The sequence below is a fragment of the Schistocerca americana genome, chromosome 2 (genome assembly GCF_021461395.2).
Source record: "Schistocerca americana isolate TAMUIC-IGC-003095 chromosome 2, iqSchAmer2.1, whole genome shotgun sequence".
Lineage (NCBI taxonomy): Eukaryota > Metazoa > Arthropoda > Insecta > Orthoptera > Acrididae > Schistocerca > Schistocerca americana.
The window spans coordinates 381,534,127-381,552,717 of NC_060120.1; the positions used below are offsets into that span (position 1 = coordinate 381,534,127).

The 18,591-nt window shown below is 37.2% G+C and overlaps 1 protein-coding gene across 2 annotated transcripts in view; it reads right to left on the reverse strand.

Annotated features, from left to right (window-relative positions):
- LOC124595388 (DNA polymerase delta catalytic subunit) overlaps positions 1 to 18,591 on the reverse strand; it is a 173,672-nt gene that overhangs the window by 101,843 nt on the left and 53,238 nt on the right. For both annotated transcript variants that reach the window (XM_047134108.1, XM_047134109.1), the window contains exons 3-4: positions 1,247 to 1,358; positions 967 to 1,139 (exon numbers count right to left, since the gene is read on the reverse strand). In XM_047134108.1, coding sequence (XP_046990064.1) covers positions 967 to 1,139; positions 1,247 to 1,358 — 285 coding nt within the window. The remainder of the gene's footprint in view (positions 1 to 966; positions 1,140 to 1,246; positions 1,359 to 18,591) is intronic.

Consider the following 18,591-nt stretch of genomic DNA (forward strand, 5'->3'; position numbering starts at 1 on the left):
AGCCCATGCAACATTATTCACCCCACACCATAACAACTGGACTGCTAAAACAATTATGTTGGACAATGCTGGATGTACCCTCATATGGTGAGAGGTGGGAAAAAGTAATGTACCCAGGAGCACTGTCGAACACAATCTTCTCCCCCCCCCCCCCCCCCAAGGTGTTACAGCATGTGGAGGCATAATGTAGTGTGGGTGTACTGACCTCCAAATCTTTGAACATGGTACACCCACCAATCAATCTTATTGCGATGCTGTACTCCTCCCATACACAAGCCTTTTCATGGATACATTCGGCCCTTACTGAATTTTTACGGACAACAATGCGCGACTGCACAGAACACTGAATGCGAAGCAGCTCCTGGAACAATAGGGTATTTGGTGAATAGACTGGCCTGGCCATTAGCAAGACTTAAATCGTATTGAACACGTGTGGGATGCAATGGAGAAATGTACTGCAGCATGTCTGCATGCACCAATGCCCACACAGCAATTGTCAAACTACAGAGGTAGAGGAATGGAACACCCTTACACAATAACTGCTGTCTGTGGTGATCACACACCCTAATTAAGAACTGTGTCCTGCCATTTGTAATGTCCAGAAACCATCATTAATCACGGTAACTTCAATGTAATTATTGCCTTTGAATAAAAGTGTCATTTCTTTTTGTTTCATTATGTATTTCTTTCAGTTATCTTCTGTACTGTACTACAGAATAGCAGTACTTTCTATCTATGGTCCAGGGACTGATGACCTAAATTATGTGCCGCATACATATGCAAATACAAAATACATAGCAAGGAACATATTGTCTAAAATAAAAAATGAATTTAGAAATACTGCTACACAGGCACAAGTGCTATCAAATAAAGCATATCTGTCAGAAGAAAATTTTATGTGAATCATAGGTTCAAAATTATTTCACATTACATGAATGATATGGAAATGACAAGTAACTTTCTTACTCTGAATGAATGGCAGTGAGTCTCCTTAAATCCATCTGGAGCAGATACAAAGAAATATGGAGAGAACCCATGTACATGACAGCATACAGAATTTCTATCCATTGTAATACCATACATTCTCATTACTGGAACAGGACCTAGTTGTGAACCCGGCATTCCAGTTAATGGTTTACCTGGAATATAAATTCTACATAAATGATGAAGAAAAATCAGGAAATAGAATAGAAAGAACTGCTAATGAACATCACTAAATTGTCAGTGACAATACTGATTTTGGTACCTGTGTAATGATCAATATCTATTTGTTGAAATTCTATGGCATCTCTGCTGGGATCTAATTGAGGTGGTGGAGGACGACTCCATTTCATGTCTGTGTGTTCCGTTTCTGGGCCCTGGAAAAGTTTTATTTTCAGTTATGGAGTATATAATGCTTATCTTACAATAGTATCATAAATGAGGCTGAGTTTTCTAATTACACAATTGAACATTTGTCTACTATGCAAAACTGTATAGACTGTGTGGTAGCAATACAATGAGAAAACTGCAAAATTACAGGAAGACATAACGTCTGGCCAGTACTTACCTTCTGGAGGTAAATATTGGCCAATCATTCTGTCTCCACGTAAAAATTTAAAATTGTAAGAAAAATCCACATTCAGGTGATATCATGAACTGAAATTTTTTTTTTGTCAATTTTTTAAATGTAAAAATGTTTTAAGCATTTCTTTTATGTTTGTTAGTGCTCAGCTTTTATTAACCTAGGTGAATAAGGTAAACAAATAGAATAAATGTCTATCACTTTCAAGAAGAAATGGAAAGCACCTTCACTGGAAATCCAAACATTGCAATTATTAGAAAGTAATCTGAAAAAGTATGGCAACAAAGATAGCAAATGAAACAGATAAATCTGTAATAATTTTATTTCCAGGGGGACTGCAGAAAAAAAATGAAGAAATAAGAAGCAGCTTGAGCACTTATCAAAACAAATTAACTTCCTTGTGATAACAGCAAAGTGACATAATGGATAACTACTGAGAGATAATAACTGCTGATAAAAGCCACCGGATAACTACTGAGAGATAATAACTGCTGATAAAAGCCACCAATTCAGAATGTAAACACACTGCAACCAGGAAAGATTCTACAAAATGTAGCCACAAAACTTGAGCTGCTACAAATGAAAATTCATGAAGTGAAGCCAATATACCTCATGCAATGAAGAACGGTGTATCTAATTAGTAGATTTAACAGTAGTAGGGCATATGATGATTGTCAAGTTAAGTAATGTTTATATGGTAAGACATATATTAACAAATGAAACAACTATTACAAACTAATACTAGTTAACTACTGTTAGATTCCAGAAAATTATCTGTTCTTTGGTAAAAAAAAAAAAAAAAAAAACCAATATAATATAATTAACAGACAAGCAACAGCTTTTTCATGGAACAACAATTACCTTCTTGCTTTCGAAATAGTGTCCAATAAGAGTCTTGTTTCCAATGAGCATTGTTACTTGTGCAGTCAGCAGGTACAGTTTATTCATGAATATAGTCTGATTTTAATTTTACAAGGATTCTCAATCACTTTTTTTTTTTAAGGTCTCTGCACTGAATTGTGAACTGTTTTTATTCATCTCATGATGTACATTTGCAATCCAATTGCTCTGCGTACATGAGCCATGCCAAAAATTTATAATACAGTTACAACGATTTTCACATTAATAAATAATAGCACTACAATTAATAATAACACTAAGGATATTTTCTGCAACATGCAACGCATTGTACCCAGCTCAAATTTCCAGTTTGTCCTGCACGAATTCATCCACTGAGTAATAACATTTCAGTGTCAGTGTCTCAAATAGCCTTCTTTTAAGTGGACCTAAATTCATCTGCATCAATTTTTCTCCTTTTTATTACAATTTTTCATTCCCATGTATTGAGGTCCCTGGCCGTACAGTCTGTGGCAGTGGGTGGGAGCATAAAATTTTCTTTGTTTTTAGTATCATGTGAATGGACAAAATGGATTCCCTCAAATAATTCATGCCTGTGTACAAAAATATAATAATCTCATATATGTATATGGGTGGCAGAGATAATATTTTAAGTTTTCTAAATAATGGACGACACGGTTCTTTTATGATTTGCAGTGCAAATATTTCGAACGTTTTCTTTTTTGTATTTTTAGTATCTGCACTATGTTTGTCAAGTTATCCCAAAAAGCAATGCCATACCTAATAATGGATTCAAAGTAGCTAGAATATGCTACTTCTTGTGTGCCCATGTCAGCTGCAGTAGATAATATTTGCATTGCAAATGCGAAGCTGCTCAATTTGTTTGCTAAGCATTCAATGTTTGCCTGCTCGCTCAAATTTTTATCTACATTTAAACTTATGAATTTGAATGAATGAAGTTCTTCTGTATCTTGCTTGTTGTGAACAATCTTAATCCACTCAAATTTTGACTGTTCGGTTTTGAATTGCATCATGTGAGTCTTAGATATGTTTAGATTAAATCCATTTAACTGAAACATATTTTATAAGGTACAGAGGGTACCGATCACTGATATGGGAATCTTTTCCAATCCTGTTCCTCAACTGAGATAGACGTATCATCTGTGAACAGAACTGATGGTGAGCTGACACTTAATAATAAATCACTAACATAGAAGAGAAATAGGACTGGACCTAATATGGAGCCATTTAAAGAGATGCTAACTCTTTGCTTTCTGTTTGATAAATAGAATTTAAGCCATTGTAGAGCACTGCCGCTAATGCCATACTTTTCAAGTTTGTAAATTAGCAATGTACGGTTTACAGAATCAAATGCCTTTGTGAGGTCGCAGAAAATTCCTGCCACCTTATTTCTCTTGTCTAATGGTGAACTTATTTTCTCAATGAAACTGTTCCCTGCATCTATGGTGTTTATCCCCTGAAGTTTTGGATTTGGGCAACAGCAAGTTTTTCAAATATTTTAGATATGACTGGGAGAATTGAGATATGGCAATAAGTTCCCATGATATCTCTTGATCTCTTGCTGAAGAGTGGTTTGACTTCAGCATATTTCAGTACCTCTGGGAAACAGCCCTCATTAAAACATTATTTATTACTTGAGCTAGTGGGTTCGCAATTTTATTGTCTGCCGCTTTAATAACTTTGGTGGGCATTCCATCCCAACCTGCAAATTTTTGTTTTTTAATGTTAGAATAGCATTTTTTACATCCTCCAGAGAAAATTTTAAGAATTTTGTAAGGTTTTTAGAGTTTTCATTCAGGCCAAAGGGATTTATTTTATTGCGACAATCAATTACATTTACATCAGACTTTTCTACATTAATAAAGAATTCATGAAAGTACTCTGGTATTTGAGTTGGAGTTACAATAGTATTTCCTTCAATGTCAATTTTTGAAATTTCTTGATTACAGGCTTTAACACCTAACTCAGATTTAACGACTGACCACATAGCCTTTGTCTTCTTTTTACGGGTTAAAATTAGCATGTTATTTTGCTGCCTTCACATCTCTTTTAAATATGGTTTTATAGTGTCTAACATATTCAATGAAATCAATATCTTTATTACATTTTAGTTATCTATGCAGTTGCCTTTTTCTTATACTGGAAATTTTTATGCCCTGGATAATCCACATTAATTTATTTGTGATTTTATTGCTGCAGGGTCTAGGTGGAAATGTTTCATTAAAGACACCAAGAAAACTGATTACTCACCAAGAGGCAGCAGAACACACACATAAAAATGTCTTTCCTCCTCTCCCCTGATGTGTCGTTCCAAGTGAATTTCCTGAAACCTACCTCTTTTCCTAGACCTCTCTAGTCCTTTTCCTTCATCCCTCTTCCTTCCGCTTCAACCCTTCTGCCTGGAGAAGGAGCCACTGGCACTGAAATCTTGCCAATTATAACCCTCTTTTGTGTCACTTGGCGCATAGACGTTTTATCTATATAATTTTGTCAATAATTGATTGTTTTTAATTGTTATAAGAAAACTATTTAGGAATTTCTCTAAGTTTTCATCACTTGAGTTATAATGATTAAAAGGTCATGTTTTTTAATTTTAGCTTGTTACTAAATATTACCAAGTTTTTTTTGCTAAAGTTCCTGTTCACACGGGTTCTCATACGAGAAACGTTCGTGTTTGTCTGTGGCAGCTCAATGAACAATGCATAATAATTTGAAATACCTAGATCTAGACAAAATTTACACACGTCTTCATACACATAATTAGTTAGAACATTGTCAATACAGGTTGCTGATTGGCCATTGCCTCTGGTAAATTCGAATAAATTAAATTTGAAACCTTATTTATTTATTTATTAAGTCTGTGAACCTTGAAGCATAGCTACCATCACATGTGATATTAATATTAAAATCAGCAGCTATTACAATTTTTTTCTTTTTTTTCCTCTACAAAGATCTTCTAGCATAATTTGAAGCTTAGATAAGAATAGTTCTGTTGTTGACATCCCTGGAATTCTATATATTGAGATTATTACAACATTTGCTAGTGAGTCCACTATTTCTCCCCAACAGCTCTCAAACATACATTCTTCATTGAAATAATTAAAACAATTTCTGGTCTCATAATTAATATCACTATGTAGAAATATACATGAGCCTCCTACAATGTAGAATTCCGCTCTGAAGCACAGCCAAGAAGGAAGTATCTCTTTGGCAATTATTCACCTGTCTTGCATTGCAGTTGTTCAAAATTCAGCTGAATAGGTGTTTACAATTAACAACAAGTATTGCTAGAGCATCATTCAACAGAAAGAAAAAGAATGAATCCCTAATACTTGAAAAGACCAGAGCAAGTTTAACAACTTGCATCTACTTAAAAAATATTATTTCTCCATAAAATGGAAGATGATAGTCTCCCAAATAAGCTAGTGCCCTATTGCAGCCAACACAATGATTGGAAACAATGTATACTAACTGAGCTTCTTAATCAGTTTGTATGTTGACTGCAATGTAGCTTGTTATTGAGGCGGACACTCAGAATTTTTACACATAGGGTAGTTTCTTTAGTGTGTCACCACTAATGTCTATTTTTTGGTAAAAGCAAGTCATTTTCAGGAGGGATAGTCAAACTTTTAGTTATCACATTGAAAAATTAAACTGTGACCATGAAACTTAAAGAGACGATTTTAGTCCTTCCCTACATAATCACTTTTCACAGACTGCACTTAGTGTTTCGTGGTCAGTGTCATTGTCTCTAGATCGCTCGGTCCCGGTGTCAGTTCTCGGCTGGGCCAATTTTCTTCACTCAGGGACAGGTGTGGTGTCCTAATCATTACATTTCATCTTCATCGCTGCGCAAGTTGACAAAATGGCATAAAATTGAGAAACCTGCGCCAGGAGGACATAAAACCCCTTAAATGGTCTCTCAAGCAATAATGGCATGTGTTCATTTCATTCTTCACAATATACATTTTCCCCAATGATGGATGACTAGGAGGAGGTGTACGACTCTGCATTTTGGCTGTTCCAGAATCGTTCCAGATCAAAAATCACCTCACTGTCAACCGAAAATGCCCATACTACAATTACCGCTTCGTCTGAGGAAAGAGAAAGAAACACTAATTGCCTTGTCAGGAGGACATAAGGAGAGCCGGTGAGGGAGGGAGGAGGGGTGGCAGTGGTCAGGAGGGAGCAATATGTGTGACTGTGTACTGTGCAGAATGAGCTGGAGCAGGGGCAGCCAAGAATTCAACATGTGAGTCCTGCTCTTGCTCATGTACCACAGCTCTCTCACCTGACAGCACACTTCCCAACACACTGTCTGAGCATATGGAAGAATTACTATCACGTGGGATATGATTTGGTTTCATATTTTCCAACAACTGGATCACAAACAATAATCCACTGGATGCCTAAGTGCACAGCTACCACTAGATATTCAAATTTATAGGACAACATGCGAGCACTGCCCTTGCTTATGTACCACAGCTCTCTCACCTGACAGCACACTTCCCCACACACTGTCTGAGCATAAGGAAGAATTACTATCACGTGGGATAAGATTTGGTTTCATATTTTCCAACAACTGGATCACAAACAATCATCCACTGGATGCATAAGTGCACAGCTACCATTAGATATTCAAATTTATAGGACGACACCAGTCAGTTGCCAAAATCAGTAATTTATTGCAGATCTAAAAATGGCAATAACCTTTAAACAGCATTTTGCTTCTACAATGAGACAAACAGAAATGATACTTTTATTCGAAGACAATAATTACACTGAAGTCAGCGCAGTTCATGACAGTCCCCTGGATATCATAAATAGTGTTGCATTGTTCTTAATAGAGTGTGCAACACAGACAGCAATACATGCTCTGGAACGTGTTCCTCTGCTGGCTACAACGTTGGTAAAAAGTTCTTGTGGTAGGGTTTTCATTTCCTCCACCTTCGCAGTTGCATGGTTGTTGGTGCATGTGAAAATGCTGCAATACACCTCCCTAATGCATCTCACATGTGCTCTATGGGATTTACCGTATTTATCCAAGTGTAAGACAGTACCCCCTCCCCCCCTTTTTTTTCAGAGGCTTCTTGAGAAAAATTTATTTTTGACATATTCTTTCTACTTAAAATTACAAACTGTTTCATTGACATGAAGTACCTGCCTAAAACATTAGCATTATACCATATGGCATTTACTGTTTGCCTACATTTTGATAATACAAGGAGAAATAAAATGAACAAAAAGAAATGTTTTACATTAATTTTTATTTTCACTACCTTTTTCACTTACTAAGCCTGTCATCTGGAGTATCACTATTTTTAATCATCACCATCATCCTAATAGCACAACTTGGAAATTATATCTTTATTGTCACAAATAATTGGCACGCCTTCCAAATACGTTGCAGTTTCTGAGGTTGTGCTTTTTTGCTGAATACGTATTGGCTTTCAATTCTATATTGACTGAGAATGTTAAACTTGCTTCCAAACATATCATAAGAAGAGAAAAACTGAACGGTCACCAGCCTAGTTAGGCACATTAATTTGGAAATATATATTTCAGAAAATTGGATATTAGTTATTGAATTTAATTTTGTTGAGATTTCCCTTTGATTATTAGATTAGATTAGATTTACTTTCATTCCAACTGATCCGTAGTGAGGAGGTCCTCCAGGATGTGGAACATGTCAGAAAAACAACAATACATGAGAAATATTTAAACTAAAACAAATAAGCTAATGTACCATTCCACAGGTCCCAAGTGGAATGATCGTCATTTTTTAATGAACACTAAGAGTCATTTTACAAATACTATTGCACTGAATTTAAAATAAAAAAGTTTTATATTTATTTATAAGGTAAGAAACATGTAATACAACTACTGTAATACTTATTTACAATGAACACATTACTGCACTGAAATTGTGCAGAAGTTATGTTGTACTTATATACAAATCAGTTGGTTTTCCTCAGAAATTCATCAATGGAGTAGAAGGAGTTGGCCACCAATAAATCCTTTAGGCTTCTCTTAAACTGAATTTCATTGGTTGTTAAGCTTTTTATGGCTGCTGGCAAGTTATTGAAAATGTGTGTTCCTGAATAATGCACACCTTTTTGTACAAGACTAAGTGACTTTAAATCCTTGTGAAGATTATTCTTATTTATAGTATTGATTCCATGAATTGAGCTGTTGGTTTGAAAAAGTGATATATTTTTAATGACAAATTTCATTAAGGAATAAATATATTGGGAAGCTGTAGTTAGTATCCCTAGTTCCCTAAACAGGCTTCTGCAGGATGTTCTTGAGTTCACACCACATATAATTCTTACTGCACGTTTTTGTGCCCGGAAAACTTTAGCTTGGCTTGATGAATTACCCCAGAAAATAATCCCATATGACATTATGGAATGAAAGTAAGCATAGTATGCCAGCTTTTTCATTTTTATATCCCCTATGTCTGACAAAATTCGCATTGCAAACAGAGATTTGTTAAGACGCTTCAGCAGTTCTGTGGTGTGCTCCTCCCAGTTGAATTTATTATCAAGCTGTAATCCCAAGAATTTAACACCGTCCACTTCTTCTATCTTCTTGTCATCATATGTTAGACATATACTCTTGGGACACCCCTTACAAGTTCTGAACTGCATGTAGTGTGTTTTTTCAAAGTTTAGTGATAAAGAATTGGCTAGGAACCAGTGATTAATGTCTACAAATATTTTATTGGCTGATCTTTCTAAGACTACACTTGATTTGCTATTTATTGCAATGTTTGTATCATCAGCAAACAAAACAAACTTGGCATCTGGTAATGTTACTGATGAAAGGTCATTGATATACACAAGAAAAAGTAAGGGCCCCAAAATGGAACCTTGTGGGACCCCACATGTAATTAGTTCCCAGTTGGATGATGCCTGATAGCTTGATACATGTCTCTTTCCTAATAACACCCTTTGTTTCCTGCCAGAGATATAAGATTTGAACCATTTTGCAGCATTTCCTGTTACACTATAATATTCTAGTTTACTTAAAAGGATATTGTGATTTACACAGTCAAATGCCTTTGACAGATCACAAAATATACCAGTTGCCTGCAATTTTTTGTCTAATGAATTAAGTACATTTTCACTGTAAGTGTAGATAGCCTTCTCAATATCAGAACCTTTTAGAAATCCAAACTGTGACTTTGACAGTATGTTATTTGAGATAAGATGGTTATAAAGAATGAACCATGGACCTTGCCGTTGGTGGGGAGGCTTGCGTGCCTCAGCGATACAGATAGCCGTACCGTAGGTGCAACCACAACGGAGGGGTATCTGTTGAGAGGCCAGACAAACGTGTGGTTCCTGAAGAGGGGCAGCAGCCTTTTCAGTAGTTGCAAGGGCAACAGTCTGGATGATTGACTGATCTGGCCTTGTAACAATAACCAAAACGGCCTTGCTGTGCTGGTACTGCGAACGGCTGAAAGCAAGGGGAAACTACAGCCGTAATTTTTCCCGAGGGCATGCAGCTTTACTGTATGATTACATGATGATGGCGTCCTCTTGGGTAAAATATTCCGGAGGTAAAATAGTCCCCCATTCGGATCTCCGGGCGGGGACTACTCAAGAGGATGTCGTTATCAGGAGAAAGAAAACTGGCGTTCTACGGATCGGAGCGTGGAATGTCAGATCCCTTAATCGGGCAGGTAGGTTAGAAAATTTAAAAAGGGAAATGGATAGGTTGAAGTTAGATATAGTGGGAATTAGTGAAGTTCGGTGGCAGGAGGAACAAGACTTCTGGTCAGGTGACTACAGGGTTATAAACACAAAATCAAATAGGGGTAATGCAGGAGTAGGTTTAATAATGAATAGGAAAATAGGAATGCGGGTAAGCTACTACAAACAGCATAGTGAACGCATTATTGTGGCCAAGATAGATACGAAGCCCACGCCTACTACAGTAGTACAAGTTTATATGCCAACTAGCTCTGCAGATGACGAAGAAATTGAAGAAATGTATGATGAAATAAAAGAAATTATTCAGATTGTGAAGGGAGACGAAAATTTAATAGTCATGGGTGACTGGAATTCGAGTGTAGGAAAAGGGAGAGAAGGAAACATAGTAGGTGAATATGGACTGGGGGACAGAAATGAAAGAGGAAGCCGCCTGGTCGAATTTTGCACAGAGCACAACATAATCATAACTAACACTTGGTTTAAGAATCATGAAAGAAGGTTGTATACATGGAAGAACCCTGGAGATACTAAAAGGTATCAGATAGATTATATAATGGTAAGACAGAGATTTAGGAACCAGGTTTTAAATTGTAAGACATTTCCAGGGGCAGATGTGGACTCTGACCACAATCTATTGGTTATGACCTGTAGATTAAAACTGAAGAAACTGCAAAAAGGTGGGAATTTAAGGAGATGGGACCTGGATAAACTAAAAGAACCAGAGGTTGTACAGAGATTCAGGGAGAGCATAAGGGAGCAATTGACAGGAATGGGGGAAATAAATACAGTAGAAGAAGAATGGGTAGCTTTGAGGGACGAAGTAGTGAAGGCAGCAGAGGATCAAGTAGGTAAAAAGACGAGGGCTAGTAGAAATCCTTGGGTAACAGAAGAAATATTGAAATTAATTGATGAAAGGAGAAAATATAAAAATGCAGTAAGTGAAACAGGCAAAAAGGAATACAAACGTCTCAAAAATGAGATCGACAGGAAGTGCAAAATGGCTAAGCAGGGATGGCTAGAGGACAAATGTAAGGATGTAGAGGCCTGTCTCACTAGGGGTAAGATAGATACCGCCTACAGGAAAATTAAAGAGTCCTTTGGAGATAAGAGAACGACTTGTATGAATATCAAGAGCTCAGATGGAAACCCAGTTCTAAGCAAAGAAGGGAAAGCAGAAAGGTGGAAGGAGTATATAGAGGGTCTATACAAGGGCGATGTACTTGAGGACAATATTATGGAAATGGAAGAGGATGTAGATGAAGATGAAATGGGAGATATGATACTGCGTGAAGAGTTTGACAGAGCACTGAAAGACCTGAGTCGAAACAAGGCCCCCGGAGTAGACAATATTCCATTGGAACTACTGACGGCCGTGGGAGAGCCAGTCCTGACAAAACTCTACCATCTGGTGAGCAAGATGTATGAAACAGGCGAAATACCCTCAGACTTCAAGAAGAATATAATAATTCCAATCCCAAAGAAAGCAGGTGTTGACAGATGTGAAAATTACCGAACTATCAGCTTAATAAGTCACAGCTGCAAAATACTAACACGAATTCTTTACAGACGAATGGAAAAACTAGTAGAAGCCAACCTCGGGGAAGATCAGTTTGGATTCCGTAGAAACACTGGAACACGTGAGGCAATACTGACCTTACGACTTATCTTAGAAGAAAGATTAAGGAAAGGCAAACCTACGTTTCTAGCATTTGTAGACTTAGAGAAAGCTTTTGACAATGTTGACTGGAATACTCTCTTTCAAATTCTAAAGGTGGCAGGGGTAAAACACAGGGAGCGAAAGACTATTTACAATTTGTACAGAAACCAGATGGCAGTTATAAGAGTCGAGGGACATGAAAGGGAAGCAGTGGTTGGGAAGGGAGTAAGACAGGGTTGTAGCCTCTCCCCGATGTTGTTCAATCTGTATATTGAGCAAGCAGTAAAGGAAACAAAAGAAAAATTCGGAGTAGGTATTAAAGTCCATGGAGAAGAAATAAAAACTTTGAGGTTCGCCGATGACATTGTAATTCTGTCAGAGACAGCAAAGGACTTGGAAGAGCAGTTGAACGGAATGGATGGTGTCTTGAAGGGAGGATATAAGATGAACATCAACAAAAGCAAAACGAAGATAATGGAATGTAGTCGAATTAAGTCGGGTGATGTTGAGGGTATTAGATTAGGAAATGAGACACTTAAAGTAGTAAAGGTGTTTTGCTATTTGGGGAGCAAAATAACTGATGATGGTAGAAGTAGAGAGGATATAAAATGTAGGCTGGCAATGGCAAGGAAAGCGTTTCTGAAGAAGAGAAATTTGTTAACATCCAGTATAGATTTAAGTGTCAGGAAGTCATTTCTGAAAGTATTCGTATGGAGTGTAGCCATGTATGGAAGTGAAACATGGACGATAAATAGTTTGGACAAGAAGAGAATAGAAGCTTTCGAAATGTGGTGCTACAGAAGAATGCTGAAGATTAGATGGGTAGATCACATAACTAATGGGGAAGTATTGAATAGGATTGGGGAGAAGAGAAGTTTGTGGCACAACTTGACCAGAAGAAGGGATCGGTTGGTAGGACATGTTCTGAGGCATCAAGGGATCACCAATTTAGTATTGGAGGGCAGCGTGGAGGGTAAAAATCGTAGAGGGAGACCAAGAGATGAATACACTAAGCAGATTCAGAAGGATGTAGGTTGCAGTAGGTACTGGGAGATGAAAAAGCTTGCACAGGATAGAGTAGCATGGAGAGCTGCATCAAACCAGTCTCAGGACTGAAGACCACAACAACAACAAAGACGACTGTACATTACTTTTTCGAAAATTTTTGAGAATGCTGGCAACAGTGAAATTGGATGGAAATTTGATGCTATTTCTTTATCTCCCTTCTTAAACAGTGGCTTAACTTCAGCATATTTCAGCCATTCGGGAAATATTCCACTGATAAACGACTGGTTACACAGATAGCTTAATATGTTACTTAGCTCAGAATCACATTCTTTAATTAACTTTGTTGATATTTCATCATACCCACTAGATGTTTTTGATTTTAAAGATTTTATGATGGACATTATTTCTGTTGGGGTAGTGAGGGTCAAATTCATATTATGGAAGTTACTTGAAATGTCTGGTCTAAGGTAATCCATAGCAGCATCTACCGAACCTGACAACCCCATCTTTTCAGTAACAGTTATAAAATGTTTGTTAAAAAGTTCTGCAACACTATACACATCTGTCACCAATGCATCATTTACTCTTAATGCTATTTGTTCCTCTTCATGTCTGGTTCTACCGGTCTCCTCCTTCACTATATCCCATATTGTCTTTATTTTGTTATCTGATATGACTATCTTTTCCTTGTAATATATTTGCTTTGACATCCGTATTACAGTCTTTAATATTTTGCAGTATTTCTTATAATGTGCTATAGCATCAACATTGGAAATGTTTCGGATTGACAGATACAGTTTTCTTTTTGTTTTACAAGATACCCCTATTCCTCGAGTAATCCATGGCTTCTTTGTAGACTTTGCTCTAACCTTGGTAAGTTTTGGGGGAAAGCAGTGTTCAAATAAGGTAAGCACTTTATTAGCAAAAATGTTATATTTTTCATTCATGCCATGAGCACTGTAAACATCAGTCCAGTGAATGTCTCTGAGGAGTGTCCTAAAATAATCAATTTTTGGCTTACTGATTACCCTCTTGAGCTCAGATTTAACAGATTTTATATCCTGTTCAGTATTAACATTTAACAGAAGGAACTGCATGTCATGGTCTGAGAGGCCATTGACTATTGGTTTTGTAATATAATTTTGTTCATTTGACTTTTCTATAAAGATATTATCAATGGCTGTTTGTGAGCAAGTGGTTATCCTAGTGGGGAACTTTACTGTGGGAATTAAGTTGAATGATAGTGTTACTAACTCAATAGGTTCTTATTGGGAGAGTCTTTAAGGAAATCTACATTGAAATCACCAGCAACCACTATTTCTTTGTTTTTGGTTGTTAAATGGGCCAGTACAGCTTCAAGGTGGTTTACAAACAGATTAAAGTTACCTGCAGGTGCTCGATATACACTTAATATTATGAAAGATTTTTTGTGAAAATCTAATTCTGTTGCACATGCTTCCATATGCTGTTCTAGGCAAAATTTATGAATGTCTATGTTCTTAAATTTATGACAGTTCCTGATGAATGTGGCAACTCCTCCTTTCTCCATTTCTGATCTACAATAGTGAGATGCTAACCTAAACCCTGTAACACTTAAAAGTTCTATACCAGTGGTCACATGATGTTCAGAGAGGCAGATTATGTCAGCTGGGTTTGAAGACTCTAATTCATCTATGCAGATAGTTAATTCATTAATTTTATTTCTCAGTCCTTGAATATTTTGATGCAATAAAGATAGCTGACATTTCACATTGACTGACTTAAAATTGGATGGAGTTAAAATATCTGCTGACAGTTGAAAATTCTTAACAAATGGCTGTTTATGTTGATGTAATAAGCTGGAATTATGTTTTTTGATTTCTTTCTCAAACTGAAGGTTTGTCTCAGTTCTAACCTCTCTTAAAATTTGTTTTCTTTCTGTCCTCCCTACCCTAAAAAAGGGTCTTTTCTGAATCCTATAACCACTGGTATTTTACCACTCATGACAGTGCCTCCCCCCTTTAACTTTCCTGCAGCAGTTACCAATAACACACACACCAGTAAATTTTGGGGAGCAAAATTGCACCGAGCTCATACTAATGATGGCAACAATCATTAGCATTACTTAATCAAAATACTGAAACATCACTGCATGAAGTGCAGAACTAATTTTGGACGTAAGACTCCTTTTCTTTAGTAACAGTAATAGTTCATTTTTTTCTTATAATGAGGACAATATGATGGGGACCCATAAACTGGTATAGTTTCACAAGCCAAGGTTCTTCGAGTATTGCAAAAGTAAAAACTATCACTTAAATTACTTTGCAAAGTAATAAAATGCAATGCTGATCTTAATTAACTTCAAAAGGAACAATTCATGATGGGCACCAAAACTACACTATCTGTGAAAATGTTCATAACTTCGCTCCTAGTAGTACTACCACAAATCGGTTCATAAAAGATTTATATGTACTTGTACAGGGTGTAAATAAAGTCTGGGACACTTCCAATTATTTATTGCACAAGAACTAAACATTGTACAGATGTCATACATATTGCATTCCGAAGAGAAACTCTGAAAGTTTTTTTACAAATATTTGATATGTGAACCACGAGCGATCCACAGACGTCAATATGGTAATCAAATTCTTGCCATACTCATCCCAGAGTGGCATCATCGACTGTGGCAGGCGGTTCCCATATTCTCTCCCCGGAGCTCTGCTACATCATGTGGTAGAGGCGGTACATACAGCTGATCTTTATGTGTCCCCACAGAAAAAACTCACACAGAGTGAGATCTGGTGATCTGGGAAGCCATTTCATGAAACAACTGTCTCCTTCTGTAGCACGGCCTATCCATCGATGTGGCAGCTCCGTGTTCAGGTACCCACGAACTTCACGATAAAAATGGGGACTTTCCACACTGTCATTGGAGCAATTTCGAGTTCATGGGATGCACGACGCACCGATTTCTTTGGACTCCTTATGAGTCTCGTGTATGCACTCCACATTCACTTCACTCACACTGAGACGTCCGCTTCTCTTTACCGGGCACAAGCAACCCATTGTAACAAATTTGTTGTGCCTGTGGTAAATGGCCTTCCTTGTTGGTGGCGTCTTACCATACTTGGTTCTAAACGTCCAGTGCTTCTAAACACCCATTTTGTAGCACACTTGTTTTTGTCGAACTCCAACACACAGAAATTTCGCTCTGCTGACAATCAGCAAATTACCACACTACGCTGTGGTGGTATACATGAAAAAAAAAAAAAAACTTTCAGGGTTTCTCTTCAAAATGACATATGTATGATATCTGTACAATGTCTGGTTCTTGTGCAATAAATAATTGAAAATGTTCCTGGACTTTATGTACACCTTGTACTTTAATCACCTGTGAAGCAGGTGTTCCTGGCAATAATATTTACACAACCTTGCACTGTAATCCCACTAAACTATATTTTATAATAAACTAAGGACACTTTGGCAAAAGCTTACCCAACTTCACTTTTATGATTCTAGCTTTTAAATAATTAAAGTTTTCACTTTCCTGTCGACTGATTTTTAAATTTTTGTACCTAAACTTCCTACCTTAACAATTTTTCTTGGAGCAGTCTATAAACAAAGCATCCAAATTTTACTCTCTTGCTACTCCTTTTCCTTTAGGCAAAAAATCACTTTTAAACACATAAATGGCAGAGCTGTTCATTTAAATCAGGATACTCAGTTTTAGTAGCACTTAGATGAGGACCCTGCGTAGGTTCATGATCAGGGTTGAAGTTATGGTTTCGAACACGAATTGACATTTTATGTGATTATTATTGAAACAACACACAAATTAATTGGTCCATGCCATTATACATTACTTAACTGAATGTATTAAGTCTGTGAAGCAGTGACGAAGATTAGCGGCAGGTGAAATGGCGGCTAACTGTACTCACGGCTCTTGACGTGCAAATGCTCTATAAAATCTCTTTTTGGCATCGGATTTTCAACTTATTAGAGCCATTCCATTATTCAATGAATACCAAATAATAGCCAGATCCACATCTGAGGCAAATCCCTTCTAATGCAGCTTCCAATAGCCTCTCTTAGCACTGTCGAGGTGTACCGTGCTAAGACTAGCCACACACTGCTTGTCGTTCACACAAGGAGCCATTCAGTTTGACCACCAACCCCACCTTCTGCATCGTACCATGCCACTTTCATTGCGTAAGGACTTCCCTACAGTGTTTACATGTTACAAATACAAGTGCCCTCAGCATGAACCAGTTTTTAACAAATATGTTGTTGTTGTTGTTGTTGTTGTTGTGGTCTTCAGTCCTGAGACTGGTTTGATGCAGCTCTCCATGCTACTCTATCCTGTGCAAGCTTCTTCATCTCCCAGTACCTACTGCAACCTACATACTTCTGAATCTGCTTGGTGTATTCATCTCTTGGTCTCCCTCTACGATTTTTACCCTCCAATACTAAATTGGTGATGCCTCAGAACATGTCCTACCAACTGATCCCTTCATCTAGTCAAGTTATGCCACAAAGTACTGGCAGAAGTAAAGCTGTGAGTACCGGGCGTGAGTCGTGCTTCGGTAGCTCAGTTGGTAGAGCACTTGCCCGCGAAAGGCAAAGGTCCCGAGTTCGAGTTTCGGTTGGGCACACGGTTTTAATCTGCCAGAAAGTTTCGTTTTATGCCACAAACTTCTCTTCTTCCCAATCCTATTCAGTACCTCCTCATTAGTTATGTGATCTACCCATCTAATCTTCAGCATTCTTCTGTAGCACCACATTTCGAAAGCTTCTATTCTTTTCTTGTCTAAACTATTTATTGTCCACTTTTCACTTCCTACATGGCTATGCTCCATACAAATACTTTCAGAATCGACTTCCTGACACTTAAATCTCTACTCGATGTTAACAAATTTCTCTTCTTCAGAAACGATTTCCTTGCCATTGCCAGTCTACATTTTATATCCTCTCTACTTCAACCCTCATCAGTTATTTTGCTCCCCAAATAGCAAAACTCCTTTACTACTTTAAGTGTCTCATTTCCTAATCTAATACCCTCAACATCACCCGACTTAATTCGACTACATTCCATTATCCTCGTTTTGCTTTTGTTGATGTTCATCTTATACCCTCCTTTCCAGACACTATCCATTCCGTTCAACTGCTCTTCCAAGTCCTTTACAATGTCATCGGTGAACCTTAAAGCTTTTATTTCTTCTCCATGGATTTTAATACCTAATCCGAATTTTTCTTTTGTTTCCTTCACGGCTTGCTCAATATACAGATTGAATAACATCATGGAGAGGCTACAACCCTGTCTCACTCCCTTCCCAACCACTGCTTCCCTTTCATGCCCCTCAACTCTTGTAACTGCCATTTGGTTTCTATACAAATTGTAAATAGCCTTTCGCTCCCTATTTTTACCCCTGCCACCTTCAGAATTTGAAACATATAACAAACATATACTTCTTTTATAAACTTATTCATATTACAATAATTTAAAATTTCAAGATATTCTTTTACTTTTTCATATATATATAAATTACAAGACTCTAATTTTCTTGCCATACATCAAGGAGTTCAAACAACAAAGAACGCACACTTCATAAATCGCAGGTACACAGTTACTTAAAATACGCCTACTCGTAATTGATAAAAGTGTTACACTTTGGCCATTGGTAAACTATGATGAGAGGATCGTTGCAGAGCTCATGAAGACCGTTATGCTCAGCTCTTGTCAAGTTCATGGTTGCTGATTTGGACTTTGAAAGAATGTGGCTCGTTTT